This window comes from Saccopteryx bilineata, chromosome 12, assembly GCF_036850765.1.
Source record: "Saccopteryx bilineata isolate mSacBil1 chromosome 12, mSacBil1_pri_phased_curated, whole genome shotgun sequence".
In the NCBI taxonomy this organism is placed as follows: domain Eukaryota; kingdom Metazoa; phylum Chordata; class Mammalia; order Chiroptera; family Emballonuridae; genus Saccopteryx; species Saccopteryx bilineata.
The window spans coordinates 42560208-42585519 of NC_089501.1; the positions used below are offsets into that span (position 1 = coordinate 42560208).

The window sequence follows — 25312 nt, forward strand, 5'->3', positions numbered from 1 at the left end:
GCTTCGCTCTCGGATTTGTTTCCGTGGCAAGCTGAGCACTCTGTTGATGGTATCCACTTCCTTTCCTCCTCCTCCTCAGAAAACTTCGGTCTCCTCCTGCTCTTTCCTTGAAGACCTTAGGAAAGAAGCCCCTGCACGGGCTCGTGTGTCCCAGGACCTCTCACTCACCGGCGACTCTCTGGATCATTTACATCTCTGACCTCGCCGTCCGCTTCTTCCTCTTCCGCTTCTCCCCCCATTGCCTAGCGGTGCGGCTGCCTGGTCCTGTGACCTGCTCCCTAGGCAGGGTGACGCTCCTGAAGTTTCCCAGGCGGGCCTTGTTCTCCCATCTTCCCTGATCTGCAGAGTGGAGGTGATGTGTCCTGCTTTTACTAGGCTTTCCTACCACTGTCGCAGTGGACCGCAGTAAATGATGGCGGGCGTGTGTGTGTGTGTGTGTGTGTGTGTGTGTGTGTGGTCACTCCCACTCGGAACTCGAGCTCTTTCTCAGAAGAGACTTTCAGTAATGGATAACCGAGGGAGTGGGTGAGAGTGCACAAACACACACAGTTCCTTCTTCATCCTCTGAAAATCTTGCCGTTTTCCCAAACCGTAATTCTGCTTCTCTCCTCCCCCGGTTACCCCGGTGAACGATGAAACAGTAACTACCCCAGAGAACCAACCCGCGTGCACGCCTTTGTTGCGCTTGGCACGGCTGACTTTCCCTGGGGCACGCTTCTCCCTTCATCCTGAGTGCCCGGGAGAGTGTGGCTTCCTTCTTCCTCTCTGCCCACGTTTTGCAGCTCCCTTTTGTCGGCCCACCCCTTACTGCGGGTGTTGCCCTGGGGCATTTTATCCAGCTTGCAAGCTCTCCCGAGATACTTACCCACAGTGGCCGTGGCTTTGAACTGGTGCCTGTAGGCATCCACCTCAAATCTCCATCTCTGCTGCATCCCGGTTCCTGGTCTGGTGTCCTGCCTGCTGCAGCCTCTTGCTGGATACCGGCTCATTAGTATTGCTGTCACCCCAAGCTGTACATTCTTATAACAGAACTCCTCATCGCCTCTTTCCTTTAAAACTCCCCCACTTCCCTCACCCCTGAACAACCGCTGATCCTGCTTCTGGCCCTGGAGATTTGCCTGTTCTGGACATCTTGTGGAAATGGAGTCATGACATGTTCTAAGTGACTGGCTTATTTCACTTAGCACAGTGTTTTCAAGGTTTACCCGTGGTTCGTTCTTTTTTGTCATAGGCGTTGTGTGTGTGTGTGTGTGTGTGAGTGTGTGTGTGTGTAGATACAGATCTATATAGATAGATATGCCACATTTTATCTGTTTATTGATTTATGTAGATTTGGGATTGTTTTGACATTTTGCTATTATGAATAATACTGCCATGAACATCTGTGTACATATTTCTGTGTGGTCATTCATCTGTTTTCTAGGATTTTTTAAAAAATTAACTTATTTGAACCTGACCAGTGGTAGCATAGTAGATATAGCGTTGACCTGGGACACTGAGGTTCCAGGTTCGAAACCCCAAGGTTGCTGGCTTGAGCCCAAGGGTCACTGGCTTGAGCAAGGGGTCACTGGCTCAGCTGGAGCCCCCAGTCAAGGCACTTATGAGAAGCAATCATTGAGCAACTAAAATACTGCAACTATGAGTTGATGCTCTCATCTCTCTCCCTTCCTGTCTCTCTTGCTTTAAAAATATCAACTTATTTGAGATATAGTGAACATACCATACAAGTCAGCCATTTAAAGAGTACAGCCCATAGCATATTTACAGGAATGTGTCACCATCACCACAGTCATTTTGTCACCTCAAAAAGAAGCCCCGTTAATCTTTAGCAATCACTGCTCTGTCCCCTGAGACTGTCTCCAGCTCCAAGCAGCCACTGATATCTCTGTCTATATATCTATACACTTAACCTATTCTGTGTATTTCATATAGTGTATATTACACACACGGTTTAAGTACATTTAAAATTTTTAATTGAATTTATTGGGGTGACATTGGTCAACAAAATCATATAGGTTTCAGGGGGTACAATCAAATACATTTTTAAAAGAAAATCTGCTACAGCTCTATTAAAACTTTGAATCCAGTTTTTGGTGACTTTGAGCCTCCTTGAGATGTGTAAAAAATTCTCCTTTTTGTAAGTTCGTTCCCAGGTGGGTCCTCTTCACTCTTCACCAGGGAGCTTCTTCCTAGAAACTGGGCCGGAGAGAGGCTCAGGTGTCATTTCTTTGTTGAAGCCCCCAGAGGGCTGGGTCTGCCATCTGTGGTCATGTGAGCTTCTCCTCTTATGTGACACGCCAGGGCTCTCCACGCTCATTCTCATGCACAGAAGTGAGCCCGGGAGCATTAGTCCTCCTCAGGAACAGACCAGATTCACTGAGAACTGCTGCTGAGGCCTGCAGGTTTGCTAGGAAATCCAGGTCAAGCCTCGTCCCTGGAGCTGAGACCAATGCATCCTGTTTCCACATCCTGTTTGTGGCTGGGCTGTGGGTGGGAGGGGAACAGCAGGTTTTCTCTTGAGGAACATGCACGCTTGCACTGGGGTGAGGAAGCCACGTGGAGGCACGTCCTTCAGAATAGTTCACATGTCCGTTCGGCCGGGTTTAGGGGAATGTGCCCTCGCTGAGTGCCCCCTGTCCTGTTAGAACTGCACCAAGTGACCCAGGGGCCACCGCTGTCTGGTCCTTGGAGCTCACCAGGGTGGGAGTGGAGGCAGGACAACAGGCTTAAGTTTCACAGAATAAATGGGCTGCACCAAGAGCCTGACATCAGTATGTGCATTATGTATTCTTTTGCTTTAATTAACTTCCCATAGCCATCTGCCAAGGCTTTGGGCACGAGGGCCAGGTCATTGTCCAGGGAACTGGTGCTTTTAGTCTGCTCCCCATCTGTGATGGATCATCTGGGTCACGTCACTGCCCCACCCCTGTCCCCCACCCCGGGCTTCAGCTCTCTGGCACAGTGATGAGGGCAAGTCAGGTGGTCTCCAAGCTTCCTTCTAGCCTGAGCCATCTTTCTTGTTCTTACCCAGTACAAAGCATGCCGGCCCCGGCCAGCTCTGTGTGGACTGCGTATGCTGGAGTCACTTTGGTGTGGACAGAACCTGAGCTTGAATTTAAGCTTTGCTAGTTGTGAATTTAACTTCCTTAAGCCCCGGGATGCTAGTCAATGCAATGAGCACAGTAAAAGTCCCTTTTGAGGTCACTGTGCCAAATGCCTAACATGGTGCCTGGCATGGGATGGGTGTTTGCATTTCCCTTGTTCTGTCCCAACCTCCTCTGTAAGTTAGGGTGCTGCCTGGGACAGTGACAGTGTGGCTGTATTTTTCATCCTCAGTCTCATCAGATGGGGCCACTTAAATATGTCATTCCCCCAGAGCTTTCCTTTGCATGCCCCACGGGGGGGGGGGGGGTCTAGCCGTCAGCCACCATTTACTCCACAGAGCCCGTGCGGGCTGGTGTGCTCTGAGGTATGTGTTTGTGCAGGCGGAGCTGTGCCCGCTCACGTGTGTGCTGCGTCGCACAGCATATTTGAAGGGCTCAACATTCCAGAGTTCCCGGGCTCGGGACAGGGGCAGCTGTGCTAGAATTCTCCACCTCAGCTGTTGCCTCTGAAGAGTCTGTTGCCTTTGACTCCGTCTGGTGAGTGAGCCTCCAGCTGACCCAGCCCCAGCTCGAGTCCACACGCCTGGGCCATATCCTTCCTGCGGGACAGACGGGATGACCAGGAGGTGTTCAGTATGGAAGGTGGCTGCTAGTTATTCTCTCTTCTGCAGGTGAGGTCATCAGAGTCTAGAGTCGTGGAGGAAGGTCGGGGCTTGGAGGGAGGCTGTCAGCAAATAAATACACTCTTGTCCTGGCAGAAATAATGGGAAGACCCAATACCTACAATTCCTATCTGTAAGTCCTTCTAACAAAACTATTGTGTAAATGGTAGTTTACGGCTAAGGAAACAGAGATTTGGAAAGACTTGATAACTTTCCAAGATCATGATCACAGCCTTGGGTGAGGCCGAGGTGGACCTCCGATCCTGATCTGTTTAACTGCTGGGGTCAGGGGTCAGGCCTTCTGTCACAGAGTCCCCACAAGGGCCACACAGGACTGATGTGCTTAGGAAAGACCGGTGACGAGCTTGGCTGCTAATGAGGTTAATTGAGTAATACACCTTTTTCAGATTTCTGCTGTATGGATGAGTATGCTAGGCCCCGGAAAGGTGGCTTGGAAGGGAAAGGTGTTGGTCTCTTGTACCTTGAAGACATGACAAAGTGATACAGTGTTGTGTGACTACAGTGCAGAGAAACTGCAGGAGGAGGGATGTGCTGTCCCCCGGAGGACAGGCCTAAGGCCAGGGACTGCGTAGATTAGGTATCACTCAGGGTTCTAGAGGAGAAGCAGACCTTAAGATAACATTATTATAGGGTTTTGACCTTATGCATCCGTGGGAGCTGGTTCTGTAGCCCAGGTGAAATGAACAGGCCTGGTATTTGAGGCAAAAGAAAATGCAGGAAAGTGGGAAAAGAGGACACACTGCCACCTACAAGGGTGGGCTGAAACGCACGTTGTCTCACCACCTCCAAACAAGACTCTGCCTTGGTGCAAGGAACCTGGGGAAGCACCTGGCGCCCTCCTTCTCCTGGGGGCCCGTCACAGGTCCAGGACTCCTACAAGCCCAAGGAAGGGACTCGGCAGGATTTTAAACACTGCTGGCCAAGCTGTTGCCCCATGCCACCCAGTGACCCCAGGTGACGTGCGATGACACACGTCCACTCTGTCCTGCACTGACCTTAAAGTGTAGAAAGGAAATGGCTACTGCTCTCCTGCGTACTGCATCTCGTAGGAGTCTCTCCCGTAGCCCACGCTGACCCGGAACCGTGCAGGGAGGGGAGTCCTGGGACGCACCCTCCAGTCAAGCTGGAGGGACAGACTACACGTCCCCCACAGGCTCCCAGAGGAGTGAGCCAGGAGGGATGACTGGGCGGTTTCTAAGGCAGAAATGGAGGGGGAGGCGATTCTGGCCAGAAGCAAGGTATGTTAAGGTGTGCGAATGAATATAGCACCTTGGGGGTGGCCATGTGGCTCAGTGTCAGCGGAGCCCCAGGGCCAGCTCATGCCTCGTGGTTAGTTTTGCATGTTAGGACCACGTCTGTGTGAGGAGGCGGGATGGGGTGCCCCCCAGGAGCAGGGAGACCGCTGCAAAGGGGAGAGATTCTGAAGCTCTAAAACTTGGCAGAGCCTTTTTTTTTTTTAACTTTTAGTATGCTTCTGCTTTAAAATATTTTTCATCCACTGGCTCATTTCATCATCCAATCCTTAAGGAGCGTCCCCCCGCGTTCCAGGCGCTGAGAACAGATCAGGGTAGTCAGCGCTAAACCCAGCGGCCAACCTCTTGTCCAAAAGCTTTGTGCAAGGAAAACCTTACAGGCAGGATAACACTTGAAGAGTATTGGCTGTTCGTTTTATGTTATTGTATTGTGTATTTTTTTCTGAAATTCTCACATGAGACTGCTGTCTGTATGCCGGAGGTGTTGGACTGGAAAGATATGGAGGGAAGGAGGAGGAGGAGGAGGAGGAGGTGTTTCCCAGTACTTCCTGCGTTAAACCAGTGGTTCCAAGCACATCCATACAGCAGTTAGCTGGAGAACTTGTTGAGCAGACCCTCAAGCCCCGCCCAGGTGCAATGACATGGATTCTCCACATGGGGAGCTCTGGAGCCGGGAACAGGTTCCCCAGGAGGTTCTGAAGCAGCTTGCTTGTTTTTTTGACTGGCGGGTGGAACCAGAGACCAGTCCACAGATGCTGGCAGGGGTCATTTGCCATCATGGTGACCCTGGCAGCGCTGCCTGGTGTGGAATCAACTCCAGCAGGGGCTGGTGCGTCACTTCAGATAAAGCCACAAGATCAGAAGCGGGAGGATATGAAGCAATCCGAGAACAACGTGAGGCCAGCCAGCGGGATTACAGAGTACAGGGAGCGGCTTCGTGGATGCAGGGGGGGAGGGCGCAGGCATGTGACACAGGAGACTCGTGGGAATTTACAAATGGGGTCAGAATGGTGACAGAGGTTACCTAGGCCTGTTGTGGTGGTGATTTCCCAATATGTACAACAAGGAAGTCATTCTGTAGCACACACGAAATTAACGACATTGTATGTCCATTACTCGTCTATCAAAAATGAGATCTGAGAAGACAGGTTAGTTTGAGTTCCTCTTTGCATAGTGTTTATAAAAAATTTCCACCTGCTGTTTCCGAAGGAATGGAAAGTGAGAAAAACGAAAGGAGGGTTAAAGGGGCCAATGGCGGTGGTCTCCGTTCGAAGGACCCAACCCACTGTGCAGCCGCCAGGAAATGTAGGGCAGGCTGGCGGCCTCCATGGCCACGCCCTGCAGGGTGGCCTGTCACTGTGCCTCCAGCATGTTGGCAGCAAGACTAGGAAGGTCCCCTGTGCCCACAGCTCCTCCAGCGAGGCCTTCAAAGGGGGCTTCCCTGACTCCCATGCTCTCCTCAAAGCAGCTGACGGAGGACAGGCTGGCAGCCCCGGACCCCGCGTCCCCAGACCCTGCGTCCCCGACCCCCTCGTCCCCGGCCCTCCCGGCTCCTCGGCACCCAGACAGCACAGCAGGCAGGGTGGCCAGCGTGGCTCCGGCAGAGCTGAATGGGAGCTGCTGTTTGTTCCCACTGAGAAAGATCTGACCAGCTTCCTGTGCCGTCTCCATGGAAACAGACCGAAGAGATCATTGAATGGAGCCTCTCTTCCTCCCCTCGCCCCTTTTCCTGTCCCCACCCTGAGGCTGGGGCTGGTATAGGCCAGCTCTTTGCAGCCAGCGTCCCTCCCGCTGGCCCATGTGGATTTGATAAGAATGTCAAAGGCCGGTTTTCCTTGCTGGGCCAACCTCTCCGTGGGGATAAGTTACGCCGTCTGCAGCCTGTGCCACCAGCCAGGGTGGCAGTCTGCCTTCAGGCCTGCTCCCTAGCGGGTGCCCTCAGCGCACACCCCGATAACCAAAGGACCTTGCAGGGAAATAAATGGCAGATGCATCCCAGCCGCATTTCCTTGCAGAAAAGACCGCGTATTTATTACACACACGCAGTAAATTTCAAAGGGGAAATAGAGGGAAGGCATGATTTCGCTCCATTTATGGAATAAGTAGCAGCCATGAAACTATGTCAACAAAGCTGCTTACCTTCCCTCATGTTATAAAACTAGCTTTTGTGGGGGAAAAACAGTGTGCTAAAACTTTATTTTATTTTGCTTTTGACAGTTCAGTAATTCTTAAGATATAGAGGCCTAAATAAAATTTAAAGTTCACATCCAGGCCATAAAAGGAAGGCATTTAGTTTTTGCTGGTTACACCAAACCTAGGGTGAACAGAAAGTGGAGTTCAAGGCCTTTTTTTTTTTTTTTTTTTTTTTTTTTGGAACACCTTAACTTTCAGGCCTGAGAACTCTAGTGGCTAAGTTACAAACAACGTTGTATTTCCAGTGCCCGTGTTTAGAGAAGATGCACACTGTTTTGGCTTTGGGCTCACAGTGCCGGGCTTGGCACTGTCAGAACGGCAAGGAATGCCGGGAGAGGCCCTTACCCTGATGCATTGGGTATTTCAGTGGGAAGAGCATTGGTCTGGGTGTCAGAAGCACTGAGTTTAAGCCCCAGTTCTGTGATTTAACAATGGGAAAAGTCACTTGAACATGCCTGGCCTCAGTCTCCTCATCTGTATAATGGGGCTAGTTCTTTTGCAGTGGGGCCTCTGGGAGCCTGGAATATGATGAGATTTATATAAATGTGCTTGGTGTACCCAGACCCAGTGCTTTATAGAAGTTGTTCCTTTTTACTCCTTACCCACTGAATCAGTGAGGGTCTTATTCAGGTACCTGTCACGAAACCTGATTACAGTGTTGACGCAGATGGGGGCTTGTTCTTTTTTTATTTCCATAGAGCAAGGAGTGTGGAGGTGGGGATTCCAAGGCTGATTCAGCTGCTCAAGGAGTTATTTTCTCTCCTCCACCGTCCAGTGTGTGACTCTCTTCCTTACAAGGAAATGACGACTGCTTGGGCACTGTGCCCATGTGTCAGGCGGCACCAAGGGGAAGGGCAGAGGGCAGAAGACATGTGAAAACTGAGTCGGTCCTTTCCACTATGCAAACACTAGTTTTCCCAGAAACATCTCGCTGTAAAGTTCAGGTTACGTCTGCTTGGGCTGATGCCGACACCTGGCCTCGGCTAGCCGCAAGGGAGTGTGGGGGAGGTGAGTGTTTTAATAGGGCACACTGCCACCCAAACGGAGTCAGACTGTTTCAGCAAGAAAGAAGGTTAGCACGGACATGAAAGTGGGAGGCCACTGGTCTTGCCTGCTGTAACCTCTCACTTAACCATTCTGGTATTGTAGCTGGTCGGTGTAATCAGCACAATGGTACTGCAAATGCCTGGGAGGGGTGAGCCATGCAGACTGCCCCTCAGCAAACTGCAGGGGGCTCTGCACGAAGCAAAAGCAATAAGTAGCCAACGGGAGCCCCAGGAAACTAGGATTCAGTGGAACTGAGTCACTCGTCCAATTACTAGTCAGTAAAGGGTAGAGCTGGGCTTTGAACCCAGGCAGTTGGATTGCAGAACCCACATTTGGGGCCATTGTGCTGGGCGGCTTCCTGGATAGTGGGGCCTGAGGGAAACATTTGAGATAACATTATTCATGTCTGGAAACCAGTCAACGGGGCCCATACGACTCTATGTTGATATCATGTTCAATCACTGGTGTATGTATGGGTGTTTTAATTCTAAGAAAAACATGAACTGCTTGTACAAAGTGAGCTTGAGAAGAGGAGGAGAAATTATTATATCCGTTTAAATTATTTGAGGGAAGTTAATATTAAAAAAAGAAAAGGGGGGATCATGATGATTCAGAAACTGATAGTGTCTAGGAGATGCCTGGTGGCATTGCCCTGAGGAGCAGTCACAGAGGTCACGGTAATGGGGAACTTCCCCAGTGCCAGGCACTGTGCTTGCTCGTGGCGGTCAATGTCTCGTGTGGTTCTCCTAGTAGCCCGGTAAGGTGTAGGTACTGTTATTGCCATCATTCACATAAAAAGAAACCTGTGGTGGCGCAGCGGGTGCAGCATTGACCTAGAACGCTGAGGTTGCCGGTTCGAAACCCTGGGCTTGCCCGGGTCAAGTCACATACAGGAAGCAACTACAAGTTGATAATTCCCTCTTCTCCCTCCTCACCTTTCTCTCTCCTCTCTCTAGAATTAATAAATAAAATCGAGAAGGAAGGGAGGGAGGGAGGGAGAGAGGGAGGGAGGAAGAGAGAGAGAGAGAGCAAGGAAAGGAGGAAGGGAGAGAAAGGCTCAAATCTGTGGCTGTGCTGTCACAGCTGTGCCTGCTTCCTGAGGGCCACACCACTGAGCCTGTGCAGTGTCGGGTTCTGGCCTGGGATTTTGTAGGTCAGACACTCACTGCCTTGATCTTTTATGAAGGTGACCTTGTGACAAAAGACAGAAAGTACAGGCTGGGAATAAGCTGTGAAATAAAAGGAAAATCCTCTCTGGGGTTGTTTGCAGTGGAGTGACAAAATGTCACCAACTTTGTCATTAATGTGAACTCTCCAGGGAGTTCTAACAATATGCCAGGTTTTGGCAATAGAATTACTTCCGATCTGAGCCAGTGAGTTTGCAAAGGTGAATTCTAGCTGGTGTATGAAATCCGGCAGCTGTTGTCTGAGAAGGGCCCGATCCTTACGGGGGGAGTGAGAGAGGGCGAGGCATGGGGCACCAGAGTTGAGGTGGCGCTGCCCCTTGCACTGCCCGACCCTGAGAGTGAGCTTTCCCACCCTTTGGACCTCTGTGTCTCTTCCCTCATTGTAGAGCTGGCCCTGCGGCTGGAAGAGGGGCTGAGGCTTTGAATTGTTACGGGCAGTAGGTAGTGTGAATGGGAATTTGTTTCATCCGTATGTATATTTCTGTTACATAGAAGAGATATGCTCCTTGGATGAAAAATATATTTGATACCCAAAGGGTAATCAGAAATATCAAATGAAGGAATTACCTATTTTACACAAGGTGATTCAGGGGTCGTCAAACTTATTATGAAAACCGCCCACTTTTGCAGTGCTGGTCAACCTGGTCCCTACTGTGCAACCAAACAGCGCTGCGATTGGCCCATCATGAAAGCTGGACCGCCCACTAGTGGGTGGTAGGGACCAGGTCTACCAGCACTGCAAAAGTGGGCGGTTTTTATAAAAAGTTTGACGACCCCTGGAAGTAGGTCATAAAGAAAAAGAAGATACTAACTACTTTAAAAGCCCCTCAACACCGTTCACCACCCCCCACCACCCCGCACGCACGCACAGTTCAGTAGCTCCATTCCTACGTGCGAAGGCAGACGCTGCTGGCTTTGGGGACGCTGCTGGCTTTGGGGATGGCCCTGGCCAGCCTGGGCTGAGGCAGGAAAAGACTCAGACGCAGCAAAAGGCCAGATTCAAAATTCAGCCGGAAGAAAACTAATGGAGAAATGTATTTCCAGAGACTCAAGATAAAGAACCTCAATAATCCCTTAAGTATAGTCTTTCCAGTAACACAGAACATATGTTTCTTTCTTAGAAATTGGGTTATAACGGATTCCCCCCCCCCCCCCCTTTTTTTGGTTTGGTTATAATGAAGTTTCAGGACTGCCCATCAAAACAAAACAAAAGCGTGAAGTCTATTTTCGGAATGCCTTTGTGCGGGGCGTTCATTCTACCTTCCTGGTGTGCCAGGCTAAGTGTGTGACAGGGAGATAGAGTTGTCTGTGCCTGGAGGAACCTCAAACTATTTGTATATAAATAGACATAAGAAGAAAAAGGAGTTTTGAGCCAAATTGTTTGGCTCCCTTTCCTTCGACAGGCGCACAAGAGGATCAAGCTGTTGCAACACAACCAAATCCTGAAAAGTGTTGTTGAAACACTTTGTTTTAATAAACCCATCGGCCATGTTCAGCTTTGATGCTGAAAACGTGCTCTGCCTTCACAAGTTCTTCTGAGTATCGTTCCAGTGATTCACCCAAGAGCAGGGCCAGGTATAATATCTGAACATGTTTATCTGAGTATCTATATGTGAATGAGGAGCAGCATGGTGACGTGAAGAGGGCATTGAACTCAGGAGTCAGAGGTGGGCTTTCTGCACACAGTGTGGTCCTTCCCAGCTCTGTGTCCTTACACAGGTCATTATGCCCTTCCAGGTCTTTGTGATAACCCTGGTCTGCAGTGGGAGGGAGGGTCAGTGAGAGCCTTTTCTTTAAGGGATGGGATTCTATACAAATGAAAAGAATTTGATTTTGACCTGTGTTGATGTCTCCTGGGTCTCATGGGGCTCTCCACTGTGAAGGGACAGATTCAGCAGGAAAGAACATAAAGCAAGCCTGAATGTAGCCTGTAGGACATGTGAGGCAGGGAGATAACTTGTGTAAAAACTGATTTTAATATTATCCTGGTTGGAAAAGGTAAGCGATACCCTCCTGGTCTTCCTTCTCCCCACTGACCACTCCCCCTATGTCCTGTGGCCTTCTCATCTTCTTTTCTTGACCTCTAAAAAGTGGGGCTCAGCCTTCACACACTGCTCTTTCTTATGTTCAGTCGGTCTTCTAGCTTTCACTATGCAAGTGGCTTCCAAATTCCTGTCCCGAGCCCTCAACAGCTCCCTGGAAACCTAGTCTCATACATCCAGCCACCTCCCACGTGTTCGATCCGCATCTCACACTTTGCAGCCAGACTGCTGTCCTCCTGTGCTCTTCCCAACCCGGCGCTCGCTGCTTGGGGACTGCATGTTATGTCAGCACAGCATTTAGTCTCTGTTCCGCTGTCACCTCGTCACAGAGGCCTTCCCTATGTATCTCATCCAAAATGCTCCCCACTTCTTAACCTGCACCCTCACCTTGCTTTTCTCCCCGTCCTAGGTCCAAGACTGCAGGGATCTCACCAGCCTGTTTAACACTGTTCTCGGTGTCTCAGAGGATGCCAGACTTTAATCGGGGCTGAATAGATATTTATTGAAAGAAGAAATAAATGATTGAAGGAAAGAAGGAGAGTAGAGAGAGAGAGAAAGAAGAAAAGGAAGGAAGAAAAAAAAAAGAAACAGGATGCAGTTTAACAGAACTTGCTAAACAGTGAGGTATAGGACAAAAGCAATTGTTTAAGTTCTGGGGATGCTGCCTCTTAAAGTGTGTGTGTGTGTGTGTGTGTGTGTGTGTGTGTGTGTGTGTGTGTGTGTTTTAAGTCTAATCCCTAAATTCCTTATGAATTTTCTTTAGGTCTTCATTGAGGGTTAAACTAGTTTAGGGATCTTGAGGGGAAATGTTAACACTTACGCAGTTCGGGGTTCTCAGGGTAGTAGTTATTGATGAAAAGGCACTAGGGTTGAGTTCAGAGACTTTCAGTGCAGAACTTCATGATGTTTAAAGGCTTAAGTAGATTTTCAGAGTGCAGCAGAATGTGACTGCTTCCAAGCCATCAGCATGCATGCATGCGGACGTTGCCATCCCTTTTATGCTGTTGGCAGTGAAAGTGATGGGCAGAGAAGGCCTGACAGCCTGCGTCCAGAGCTGCCGTTCCCAGGCCTTGGTGTCGGGCTGGAAGGGTGTGCTTAGACTAGGAGGCCTTTGGCACTGACTGCTGAGCATTGATTTCTTCCACCAGGAGCTCAGTAAATGACTCCTCCCACCTGCTGCCATCCGCACTTGGAATTTGGTTACATCGTTGATTTTGGCTCCTGCTGGGTGAATTTTATAATCAGTCCCCAGAAAGGAGATGGCATTTCACATCCTTGCTCTTCCAGACTCTGTTTGCAGGGACAATTCACTGCGTCCAGATTAAACTTCACGCGGTGTCATTTTCTCCCCTTTGCAAATTGATGAGCTGGGTAGCTTCACGCTTATGAAACATGGCCTGCTGTATTTTTGTCCAGTATCTAGATTGTGAACTTGTGAAATTTTAGAAATAAAATCCCCGCTGACCACAGTGGGATGAATAAAGAATCTACAGTGCCATCTGCTGGCACGCAAGGGAAATGCAAGAGATGGCAAGCAGAAGCCCATCTTACGATCTTACGAAACAAAAAGATTAAAAAAGTACACAGTTGGGGATAAACTAGTCAGAATGGGTAATTTGAAGAAAGTAGATATAAGTAATGAAAAACAAATGCAAGCCTGTGGATTTTCTGGAGACGTGCTTGATTACCTGGTTTGGGGCTGTGCTCACGTTTTAGGTGATTAGGGTTTGTGTGTATCAGCAGTCAAACTGACAGCCAGGCTGGGGCAAGGCGTGGTCCAAATCTGTGTCTTGATGAACTTGGACACATTTTTAAAAACATTGAATTGTTTGCCATTACTTAAAATTTGGAGCTCTCGTTTTCTATTTTTTTTTTTTTTTAAATGCAGATTTCTGGCTTCTCTGAACATTGGAAGATGTAGTAAGATGCACAGTATACTTGCCAGTTGGCAGCTACTGACTAAGGATCTCTATACTGGCTGCCCTCTCTGTCTGGGGCATCCAGACTCCCTGTGGCTTCGGGGGGGGGGGGGTGTTCCTCACTCCCCTGATGATTTCTCCTACAACTGACTTATCTCCCGGCCTGAGTGGCATTTGTGGTAGTAGGTCTATACCAGGGGTCTCAAACTCAACTCAGCATGTGGGCCGCAGAGCAAGATCACAGCCATTCGGCGGGCCGCACTAGGTCTACAAAAGGCAACTGTTACGCAACACTTTTCTCACTGCAGTTGAAAACAAAAAAAAAAATCAGTACAACAAGCACAATCATACATGCAGTTTACTCAGTGTCACAAAACGACCAGAAACTGTAGTTCGCATCACAACTGCTGTTAACTAAGCTAATATCTAGCTAGGATGCTAGAGAAATGAAAAATACAAGTAGGCCCCTAGGCTTACTTAATTTTATCCAAAATATTTTGAACTTCGTTGATTAGTCTGCGGGCCGCACAAAATTGTTCGGCGGGCCGCGAGTTTGAGACCCCTGGTCTATACTGTCATTATTATTTGCCTTTTTTCCCCCACTTACACGAGAGAGTTCCCAACCATGGTAACTCGATGGCTAGTTAATAGTTTACAGAAATGGAAGCTATTTCAGCGATCACCTAGTGACGTCCGTTCCCTGCATTTAATATAGGTCTTACCCTGGGCTGAGTTTTTAATAAATGTTGACAAATGCTACGTGAGTGTTTCTAGAAAGGCCATCACTGGCTAGGCAGGGCCGTTGGTAAGTGTCCTGTAGAAGTGTTCCTGGCTCTGCTACGGAGTGTCGATGCTGGCTCAGCCCGCCGAGGGGCATTGTGGGGGCTCCTGCCCACGAGTGCGGGGCTCCCCCGTAACCAGGCCTGCTTTTCTTTTCCAGGAACTCTCTTCACAAATCAAACTCCGAAGACAGCTCTGTAGGTCAGTACCGCTTCTCTTGGCTTATTTAAAATTAATTATTTTCTTTGAATACTTTATAGAATGTATAAATATGTGAAAATACAAAAAAATAAAAAATAAAAAACAAAAAAGCCTTCCACCCTAAAATAAAAACTGTTAGGATGTTGATGTACAGCTTTTCTCTCTTTTAATGTATTTGTGTGAGTTAAAAATAAAACAACAAAAAACAACATTGGGATTAACAGAAATAGTTGGGATTATACTCTACATGTTATTTTATCACTTTTTTCAATTGAATATGTCATGAGCATTTTCCCACATGATTGATTCCTTACAGTAAAATTCTTATACCTGCATGAGAATCTGCCAAATTGGATGCACCATAATTTAATTAATTAGTCACTTCTTTGCTGAACATTTAGTTTCCAATTATTTTCTGTATCACAGAGAAATGATGCTATTGTACAAAATCCTTGAGCCTATCTCTGCTCATGTTCTTAGGCCAGGGGTCCCCAAACTTTTTACACAGGACTATAAAAAAAACTATGAACAAATCCCTATGCATACTGCACATATCTTATTTTAAAGTAAAAAAACAAAACGGGAACAAATACAATATTTAAAATAAAGAACAAATAAATTTAAATCAACAAACTGACCAGTATTTCAATGGGAACTATGGGCCTGCTTTGGGCTAATGAGATGGTCAATGTGCTCCTCTCACTGACCACCAATGAAAGAGGTGCCCCTTCCCGAAGTGCGGCGGGGGCCGGTTAAATGGGCTCAGAGGGCTGCAGTTTGGGGACCCCTGTCTTAGGTTAAATCCTTTGATTTGGAACTTTTGAATCAAAGATTGTGCACAATGATGGTGTTATAGATTTTATATTTCCTTGATTAAAATCCACTGTTGATTTAGTAACAACTTTTCTGTTTGGGTCATGGGAACCTGACAAAATAATCATAGCGCATGAGTGTTCAAATCAGGGTTAGATTTGGATGTGAATCATGTCTCTGCCAACTTAATAGTTATGAGCTTGGGCAGACCACTTGCCTCTCTGAGCCTCCCATTTTTTTTTTCTCCCACTAAATAGGAATAATATGTCATGTGTATCTATTACATGAGATACACCATTAGCTAACGAGGTGCCTAGATATAGTTAAGTGATACATAAATGTTAGCTATTACCTTTTTTTTTTTTTTTAAAGCCATACATTCATTTCCAAAAACACTAAAATGAGAGAAGGGGTAGTGTAGTTTATGGTCAAAGAACTATGTTATGTTATATTCAGGATTGTCGGGTAGAGGGGTTGAGTAAGTAATAACCCTACCTCTGCTGTAGCCTTTCACGGCCCATATTTGCCATGGTGTTTAACCCAAAGGCCGCAGGTGCCATCCGCCGGGCCCTCGGGATTCTGAGTACACAGGGAGTCTCAGGCTCATGGCACTGGTCCCGTTCTCCGTGGCTCTGCAGGTTGTCAGAACTCAGAGGAGGGCGTCCTGTTCTGACAGATGAGGCCCTTTCTAGCCTGGGACACTGTGGCGGGGTTTCCATGTGTCTGTTTTCTGCAATGTTGCCTGACACCACCAGTCTAGACTGTGGAAACCAACCAACCAGGTACCACGCCGGCCCTGTTTCCAGGGGCGGTGGGGCAACCAGACACCCGACAGTGAGGACGCTGCCGCTGTGCGCGTGCCTCGTCCACACGGGAGCACGTGGCCCTCGCCGCTGCCTCTTGTTTGTAAAGAATAAAGGCTCCCCCTGGCCTTTCATTTTACTTGCCTCGTTTCCCTTTGCTTGTTAATCGTCATTGTACGTTATTGATGATCAGAACCCTACCAGATATAAAAAAAATGTCCAGCTATGACAATTTGTTTGAATGAGCTTAAATGTCACCCATATCAGTCTGGAAAGGAGGAGGAGGAGGAGGGGCACGCCTTTGGGAGCTGTCTCCGCAGGATGGCCGGCCGTCTGCTTCCCTTGTCACTGTGCCCTGGGTCAGCTACAGGAAGGTCACTACCTAGCCTGATGCCACAGAGCTGGGAATCAGTGCCCCACTCAGGCCGTTGCTAGATGCGTGCAAGCCCTGCCTGTGCCTTAGGGAGCCGGCATGGGGCAGCCCCACGGCCTGGGGCCCCGTCCTGCGGGCCAGTGTGCACAGGACGTACCAGCCGTTCTCGTCCTTAAACTTGGGGTAACAGACATAAATCAAGGGCAGGTCAACAACAAGAGTAACAACAAAACAAAGTTAACTTCTTGAAGTATCTTGTTTGTAGTTCTGCTGAGACCGAAGGGGGTGGGGGTTATACCACAAGCAAGGCAGAAATAGACGCCATCAAAGAGAGCACAAGAATGCCTGTCTTGCTTGCCTTTTTTTTTGATGTTTCCTTGTTTCTCATCTTATCCCTACTGCAGCCTTTCTTGCTACCAAGAAATTCAGGAAATTTGCATTTCTTTTAAACAACTTTATAGGCATTTCCAAGTCTTCCAAGAACTGAAAGAGAAAAACTGTCTGTAAAATCAAAGTATTCTTACAAGCTTTGAATTGTGAGGAAGAGGCTACTTTTGTTATTAATGAATTTATTACTTGTGTCTTTTTTTTTTTTCTTTTTTAAAGGGAAAGGGGATTGGAAGAAGAAAAATAAGTATTTCTGGCAGAACTTCCGAAAGAACCAGAAAGGAATAATGAGGCAGACTTCAAAAGGTACTGATCCGCAGCTGGCGGAGGGTAGGTCCTGTTAGCTCTCCGTGTTAAGACGCTTGTGCCTCTAATCTAAATGGTTGCTGCAAGTTAGAGTAACTCATCGCATATGCCCGTAAAATGTTCAGCTTTCTGACATTCCTATCATTACTTTAAAACTTCTTCTCAGCGGGGATTAAAAAAAAAAAAAAAAATCAAAGAAAACAGAATGAGAAGAGTTGGCAGGCTTTTCTTTTCATAGCTCTGACAGCAAAGACCAAATTTTTAGTTTCCTCCATCACACCGACCTCAGGAACATCTTTGCGCGCCGAGATCGACCCTAACGGGGTCCAGCATTTGTTCGTGTCCCCCACCCCGCTCTGCCACTTGGGGCCTTTGCAGCCTTCTGAACTTTTGCTGCTAGTCCGTGGTGGCAGGGACAGTTACTGGGTTGTTGCCCCTGGAAACGCTATCTAATGGTCTGACATCATGGGAATTTGCCCAGGCCGCTTTGTGCAGGGAGTCCTGCCCCCCTCCTGGCTGTGTCTTTGTTGTTGTTTATATGGTAAGTAAATATGTCATTCCTTTGAGGCCCCGGTTACGTAATTGATGCTTCTCCAGCATTCAGAGGAGGGAATGGGAACAGACTCCGGTCCTGCTGACTCAGGTTGTCGTTAGCTGAACACTTTCAGCGGCTTGCCAGAGACGTTACCTGATTTCTTTTACAAGATCGTAGTGTCCGACCCTCTTCAGGAGACTTGCCCACTTTCTCGTAGACAGGCTGTGAGAGACGGGGCGCACGCCAGCTGCACACCTGGACTCGCGGCAGCTTTCGGTGGGGTGCCGTCTTTAATGTGTCCCGCTGAGACAGAGTTATTCTGCAGCCAGTCTCAGTTTTTCCTCTGGTTCACACCCAGGATCACTTGTGGGTCAAAGGAAACCCTGGATTCTAACAGAGTTTTATTGAGAAAAAAAGGAGAGAGAGAGAGAGAGAGAGAGAGAGAAAGAGAAAGGGATGGAGGGGAGGAGGGAGGGAGTCGGCAGTTAACCAGCTCATGCGGGTTTATTTTAAAACCCAGCCACCTCGCTATCACCCCCTCCAGCACTGGGGGTGACACAGACAGTCGAGGGATGCAAACCAGCAGGCATCACTCTCACCCAGCTCACTCTGTTACTGTTTTCCCGTGTGAGGAGATGAGCAGCAAAGGAACCTGAGTGGTATTTCTGGACTGACCGATTACGAAATGGAAATGAGGTCAAGACACACAGGGGACCATGACTTCCTAGGCAAGTCCTGACGGAAGGGTCCTGTGAGTGTGTGGCCAGCCTCTCCCTCTGTCTTTATAGTGGGGACCAGTGAGGCCGTGGCCACGTGCATCTCCCAGTGACACTGAAGCTAGGGAGGTGGGTGTGTATGGCAGGGACAGGGCCAACGGAGAAGGATGAGGGACCGGGGGTCTCGTTTCCAGGGTGCGTGTTAGAGCCCCTTTCCACTGACATGTCCTTACCCACGCCGACCAGAGGCCCACGAGCTAACACGGCTCTCGTACATCAGAGGCGTCGGCTGTCTGTCTACCTTGTTGGAAAGGGATTCCGTTACTCGCTGCCTTACTCCCTGCTGCTCTGGCTGCCTCCGGGTTCCAGTTGGGGTGGAGTTCCCCTCTTAGTTTGGAAACATTTATGCCAGTAAAACTTTCGGATATACACATACATAGTACCTTCCTTCCGGTGACCCGGAATACTTCCCATCTGTGATTCTATTTATTTATTTGCACAGATCCTCTGAGGAACAGCAGTCAGATAGCTGAGCAGGAATCAAGGGTTTCTCAAGCTGCAGTACAGCTGACTGTGACCTTTCTCGGTCACAGCCCAGAGTTCCCTCCCTCTTTTCCCCAAAATAGTTCATACCCAAAGCGGGAGGACACAGGGAGCCCTCCGCTGGAGGAGCGTGGGATGCTTGTCTGCTCTTGCCGGGCCTGTGGGTTAGGTCTCTGCTCGCCTCTTATTTCCTGTGGGCTTTCTCCCAGAACTCCTCCACTAGAACCTTCATCACAAACGCTCTGATCTTTTTGGAGGATCTGTTTCATGGTAGCATGTGTGTGTGTTCTTGGTGCCTGTTTTGCAATAAGATGGTCTCACGGGCGTCCTGCAGAGCAGCCCATCCCTGCCCCCGTTGCTCCATCCATGACGTACGACACTGGACAGTGTCTGCATATTTCCTTGGTCTTAGATGATGAACTTCCAGGATTGGCATTCCGGTTTATCTTTGTTTTCATTCCTCTTTTATCTTCAATCTCTAGGAGAAGATGTGGGCTATGTGGCAAGCGAGATCACGATGAGTGATGAGGAACGGATTCAGCTGATGATGATGGTCAAGGAGAAGATGATCACCATCGAGGAAGCGCTGGCCAGGGTAAGAGCACAGATGTCTGGTCCACATGTGTGTCAACTTGACCTTCCCACGCTTCCAAAGGTCCGGGGCCCTCTATAAACCGAATGTCCCTGTCTGTCCTCCCTGCCAAATTCATGTGTTAAATTCGGATGCCCGGGGTGGTGGCATTTGGCGGTGGGGCCTTTGGGAGGTGCTGAAGTCACGAGAGTGGAGCTCTCGTGAATGGGATGAATGATGTTATTATAAAGGAGGCCCCAGAATGTTCCTCGCCCCTTCCACCGTGTGAGGACGCATGGCGAGATGACGGCTGTCTGTGAACCAGGAGGTGGGTTTCCAGCAGACACTAAATCTGCCAGCACTTTGATCTTGGACTTCCCAGCCTCAAGAACTGAGAAAGTTCTGTTGTTCTTAAGCCTCCTTCTCTGTGGTCATTTGTTAGAGCAGAATGGACAGACTGAGACAGAGGCATCGGAGGGTAAAGGAACGTGTTATTCAGAGTAGTATTTTGATGATACTTGGGTGGTTGTCATGTACCCATTTTATCAGGTAAAAATATTGACTTCATTCTGTTTGCTTAATATAAGCATTCCATGTTGTGAGGTGACATTGCCATGTTTGATGTCTACATGAATGAATGAGTGGCAAGTATATTTGGGCTGTGGACCAATTTAATGAGGAAAATGACTCTGTAAATGTCATTGCACAATTCATAAGCCTTGTGAAAAGATTGATAATAATGTAATAAGTGATAAATTATTAAGTAAAGACTAAAGAAAAGTTAAATATATTATAACCATTATAAACATCATTCTACAACAGTGGTAGTCAACCTGCTCCCTACCACCCACTAGTGGGCGCTCCAGCTTTCATGATGGCGGTAGTGGAGCAACCCAAGTATAAATAAAAAGATAGATTTAACTATAGTAAGTTGTTTTATAAAGATTTATTCTGCCAAACTTAGCAAAAATCCAACATAAAGTACTTGGTAAGTAATTATTATTATATGCTTTAACTTGCTGTAACTCTGCTTTATAAATTGTATAAAGTAAAAAGTTACTTCCCTACTTTATAAATCACCATTACTGTGGAACTGGTGGGCGGTTAGAAAATTTTATTACTAACAGAGATGCAAAAGTGGGCAGTAGGTATAAAAAGGTTGACTGTTCTACAAGATACCTTTAGGAATTAACTCTTGAATAACCTAAAAGTTAAGCTTTAAAATAGATAGACCTTAAAATTTTGCTTCCTTTCTTAAAAAAAAAATGTTTTGCTTATTTTCATTTCTATTAATTACAGTTTATTGTGTCATATTTTTTGCTCTGATTTAAACCAGGCACTAGAAGAAGCCTAATTAACCTTTACGACACTGACTTAGCATTTCTGGCAGCGAGTTGGAAGTTATTAAGAGATTTCCTACTTTGTTCTTGCCCAACAAAGTGACTGGATGCTTGGATTTTCACTTTGAACAGTGGGTTGGTTACCATGTGGCCAAGTCATAAATCAGGCAGGTTTAGAAACTAATGAAAACTTTCAAGTCACTAAGGAACGAATGAATGAGTTATGACTTTATCATTGAGTGGAAACTTGAAGATCTGTAATCTGGAAACAATGACAGGCATACTTAGTTTAGTTTATACCTTGACTCTAAACATCAGTAGTTCAAAAAAAAAAAAGTTTAATGTGTGGCTGAGACAATGTTAAACAAGCAGAAAAAACCTTGAGGGACATGGAAAGTGGGACTGGGTTTAGCAGGAGACTGGAGGGCCAGGGCCCCCTCCCCGTGCACGTCTGCCAGCTTCTCTGGCTCCGTTGGTTCACAGGAGCAGAGGTGATCTCAGCCTCCAGGGTCTTTGGTGGGCGGAGGCAATGCTGGAGTGATGGAGCAGGTGACAGGCGGCCATTGTTTCAATGGAAAGAAATCAGACATGGCCTCTGTGAGAAGGTGGCACAGCTGTATACAGACCTGAGTGGGGCGTTTAGCCATGCTGCCTTTGCTAAGTTTCAGGACAGAGCCCATCAAGCATATTCTCTATAAAGCAGTCAGAGATGCAGAAGAAAAAGTTACTGACGTTTTCCGAATTTGACTGGATTCTCCCTACAAAGATGGGTGTCCATGGACAGAGAGGTAGGGGAGGCTGGCAGGCCCCTTGGCGGGGCAGCGTACGTCCTCAGCTACTGGTGCCCTCCTGGGCTTCTTTTGGGCTGCAGACAGATCACTTCAAGAAAACTGTTAGAGCAGAAAATAGTTGCAGAAAGGATATCTTCCTGGGACCTGGGACCCGGGACCCGGGACCAACTCAAGGATCTAAATTTACTGGATTATTGTACATAGCAAACAGTAAGACTTAGGCTTGCTATAATGAGCATGATGAGACTGGCCCTCCAGGACACCAGGGGTCCGTTTCTCCCCCTGGGAGAGATGTGGAGACCCACATGTAGGTTTTATTCCTGATAGAATAACCCAGCCCCAGCAGAGGAGTTGGTCTCTGCGCCATTCAGAGCTGGGTGTATCCCCTAGCACATCCCTGTATTGGGGGAGATTTGGGCTATGTTCAATGAAGACAAGTTGGTCCACAATGCTTTGTTTATATGAACCTGATCTCATTGGTGGTTATTTCCTCACTGTGAAATACGTAGCCATGGTTCATACCCCTGAAAACCCAGTTATCAGAAACCAAGATCAACATGGAAAGGCTGTAAGGATCTAATATGTGAAACACCTCTGTAAGGGGCACATGCCTTTGGAGAGAACACATTTATGAAACGACTCACAGTGAATTTTTGGGGGGGGGAGTATTTAGTTTAAAAAGACAGCAGTTTAACTTACGATTTAAAAAAAAATTTTTTTTTTATTCATTTTTTTTTAGAGAGGAGAGAGAAGGGAGAGAGAAAGAGAGAGAGGAGAGAGAGACAGAGAGAAAGTAGGGGGGAGGAGCTAGAAGCATCAACTCCCATATGTGCCTTGACCAGGCAAGCCCAGGGTTTTGAACCGGCGACCTCAGCATTTCCAGGTCGACACTTTATCCACTGCGCCACCACAGGTCAGGCTAACTTATGATTTTTAAATATTTTATTAACTGTATAACTGAATAGTTCCATCAAATCTATTGGCATTTCAAACTTTTTCTAATAGTTTTATCATGGATACTTAATACATGTGCTTTAAGGAAGTCAAAATCTTTAGTAAAAAAAAAAAAAAAAAAGTTGTTTAGGGAGATCTAGGTAATTGGTATATTCTAAACACAATTTCCAGATGCTAATTTTAAGAATGTACATAGCTTTGGGGAAGTAAGTTTGGGATATTCAAATCTTGGACTAGTTCTGGAAGGACTTGGAAAAGCCCACAAGATATTTGGAAACCACAGTTATTACTGACTTATCTGGGTAGTTTTTGTGTGTGTTAGTGAAGATGAGAGAGTATGGAATAAACTCACTTTTAAAGCTTTGGATAAAAGAGAACACCATTGTTGTGGTGTGATGATACCAGTAATGATGGAGCTATGTTGTAGAAAAATATGTTCATTGACATTTTAACTGGAAGAACTGTAGGAAATCAAGAATCTGTGGCCATGATTTAATAATTATATTTTATTAAAAATAATATAGTAATACTAAAGATTGCTCATGTAGCTTCATCTAATTACTAAATATTACATGTTTATCCATCTGATAAACATGTGTCTGGTTCCACAAGGTTCCATCTGTGTGAATGTTCAAAACAGTGTTTAAAAGGTTTTATTAAGACAAAAGTACTTGATGTTTGTCACTGAGTTGACTGGTATTATGGCATGGTGAACAGTTCTTAATGCTGGTGTCTTATATCAGGTTCCTACAAGCAGAGTCTGAGATGAGTCTTATGCACATGATTTATTGAAAGAGAGCTTCTAGCAGAAACTTCTAAGTGAGAGGGGCAGAGAAAGGAGCTGGGCAGAGGTGGGATTGCAGGAGAAGTCTAGCCACAGCCTGATTCTGTAGGCAGTGGGGAGTCCTGGAAGGTGAATTACGTTATAGAACTTGTCTTGCCAGAGAAAATGAGGCTGCAGACTGATGGGGAGGAGGGAAGCAGTCTTGTAGGCATCTCTGGGGAGACAGCTCCTTGTCAACTATGGATAGATCTCCAGAGCAGAAGATAGGTGGGAAGCCTATATCTGCAGGAACCAGGGAATAAGTGAACAGTTTTTGCAAAGCGAGTCTGGGCATCTGATATACCAGAGTGCGCCATTATGAACTGGGAACCTAAATGTGTTTTTGAGTTATTTCTTTGTAACAGCTATTGAGTATCAGTCACAGTGATTGGACAATTAGCTGAGGCTCATGGAGAGAGAGTCCATAGGAGAGCAACAAAGTGATTGAGGTTTTCTTTTAATGGGTCTCATGGGGTGAAATTGGAAAGGATTTATCTCAGAGAAGTAGCAGAAAAGAGTTTAATTACTTTCCTCAAGTATATGAGGGGTTATTAAATAGTACATCTTCAGCATATACTGAAGAGTGTTTTATTTTGTTTAAATCTCAGCTGAGGACAGACTAAAAGGAAATGAATTAAAATGGCAGCTGGAGGGAATTTAGAGGAGATATAATGTAAATGTCCTTTACAATAAGAACTCATAGAAATGGGAACATTTCAGAATATCTCTTATTAAATCAACATCAGTCAACTAAAGATAGCCATCCTCTCTAAGAATCACGTCATAGACTTGAAGTATAAGAAAACTATCAGATTAGGAAAAATAGTATGTAAGGGAATATTTCCTCTTCAGACAGACATACTTTAAAATGTCATTATTTTAAAAATTCTGAAATTAAACTAAACTAAAAATTTGCTTTAAAGTGTATAAATTCTCAAGTGAAATGATTATTTGTCTTTCCTTCATGAAATGATATTTAATTCAAAACTTCTTCAGGAGCAGGGTAGAATATAAAAATACAATTATGTAAATAAAACCTGGTAGTGTTTCTTTTCCTGTAAAGAGATTGTGTTTTGTAGCAGGATCTCTAATAAAACATATGTTTTGAAATTAGGATAACTAAAAAAAATAAGTGGCAAATTTGGTTAGAGCACAGATTTGAATCTATATCCGAAGAAATGCAGGTACTCCTGGGCCCCAAAGTAAGTGATAGGAAGGGACAGATAGCAGAAGAAAAATATTGATTCTGTTTATGACAGACTAGTTAGGAATTTTTCTTATTTTTAAAGATGAATCTCATTTAGTAGCTCCTAAGAGTTAGTGCCAAGGTTGAGTATAAAAGTCGAGCATAGCCTGACCTGTGGTGGCGCAGTGGATAAAGCGTTGACCTAGAATGCTGAGGTTGCCGGTTCAAAACCCTGGGCTTGCCTGGTCAAGGCACATGTGGGAGTTGAAACTTCCTGCTCCTCCCCCCTTCTCTCTCTCTCTCTCTCCTGTAAAATGAATAATAATAATAAAAAAAAAAAGTCGAGCATAGAGCTGGAGAAACAAGTGTAACCCCATTCAGCTGGAAGCTGTTCTGATAATGCAGTGAGAATGTAGCACTGCCTGAACCAGTATATCTGGAAGGAAAGAGCATTCTCATACATAACTAAAGTGTACGACAAAGATTAGAGCAATACTAATGCCCTAATGTACTAGAAAGATTAAAGTGAGATTAGTGCCCCTATTGTCAAAAGTGCAAATGCCAGGAGTCCGTGTGAACTTTGAGCTCTCATCTGTCTCAGCCCACAGGATGATAGTAACGCTGTCATAGTGAATGTCTTACATAGGTGCAGCATGCTGAGCTTTGCTGTATTCTCTTAATCCTGGTAACAGTCCTGTGAGATGGACTTCCTGTCATCCCCACTTTCCTGATGGAGGGACTGAGGGCAGAGGGGTTAAGTAA

General features: G+C 46.6%; 1 protein-coding gene across 3 annotated transcripts in view; it reads left to right on the forward strand.

Moving 5' to 3' along the window:
• The window catches only part of SASH1 (SAM and SH3 domain containing 1), a 333081-nt gene that overhangs the window by 240710 nt on the left and 67059 nt on the right, over window positions 1–25312 (forward strand). For 2 of the 3 annotated variants that reach the window (XM_066248582.1, XM_066248579.1), the window contains exons 5-7: window positions 14369–14409; window positions 17005–17115; window positions 19368–19480. In XM_066248582.1, coding sequence (XP_066104679.1) covers window positions 14369–14409; window positions 17005–17115; window positions 19368–19480 — 265 coding nt within the window. The remainder of the gene's footprint in view (window positions 1–14368; window positions 14410–17004; window positions 17116–19367; window positions 19481–25312) is intronic. The other variant, XM_066248581.1, reaches the window with a different exon arrangement.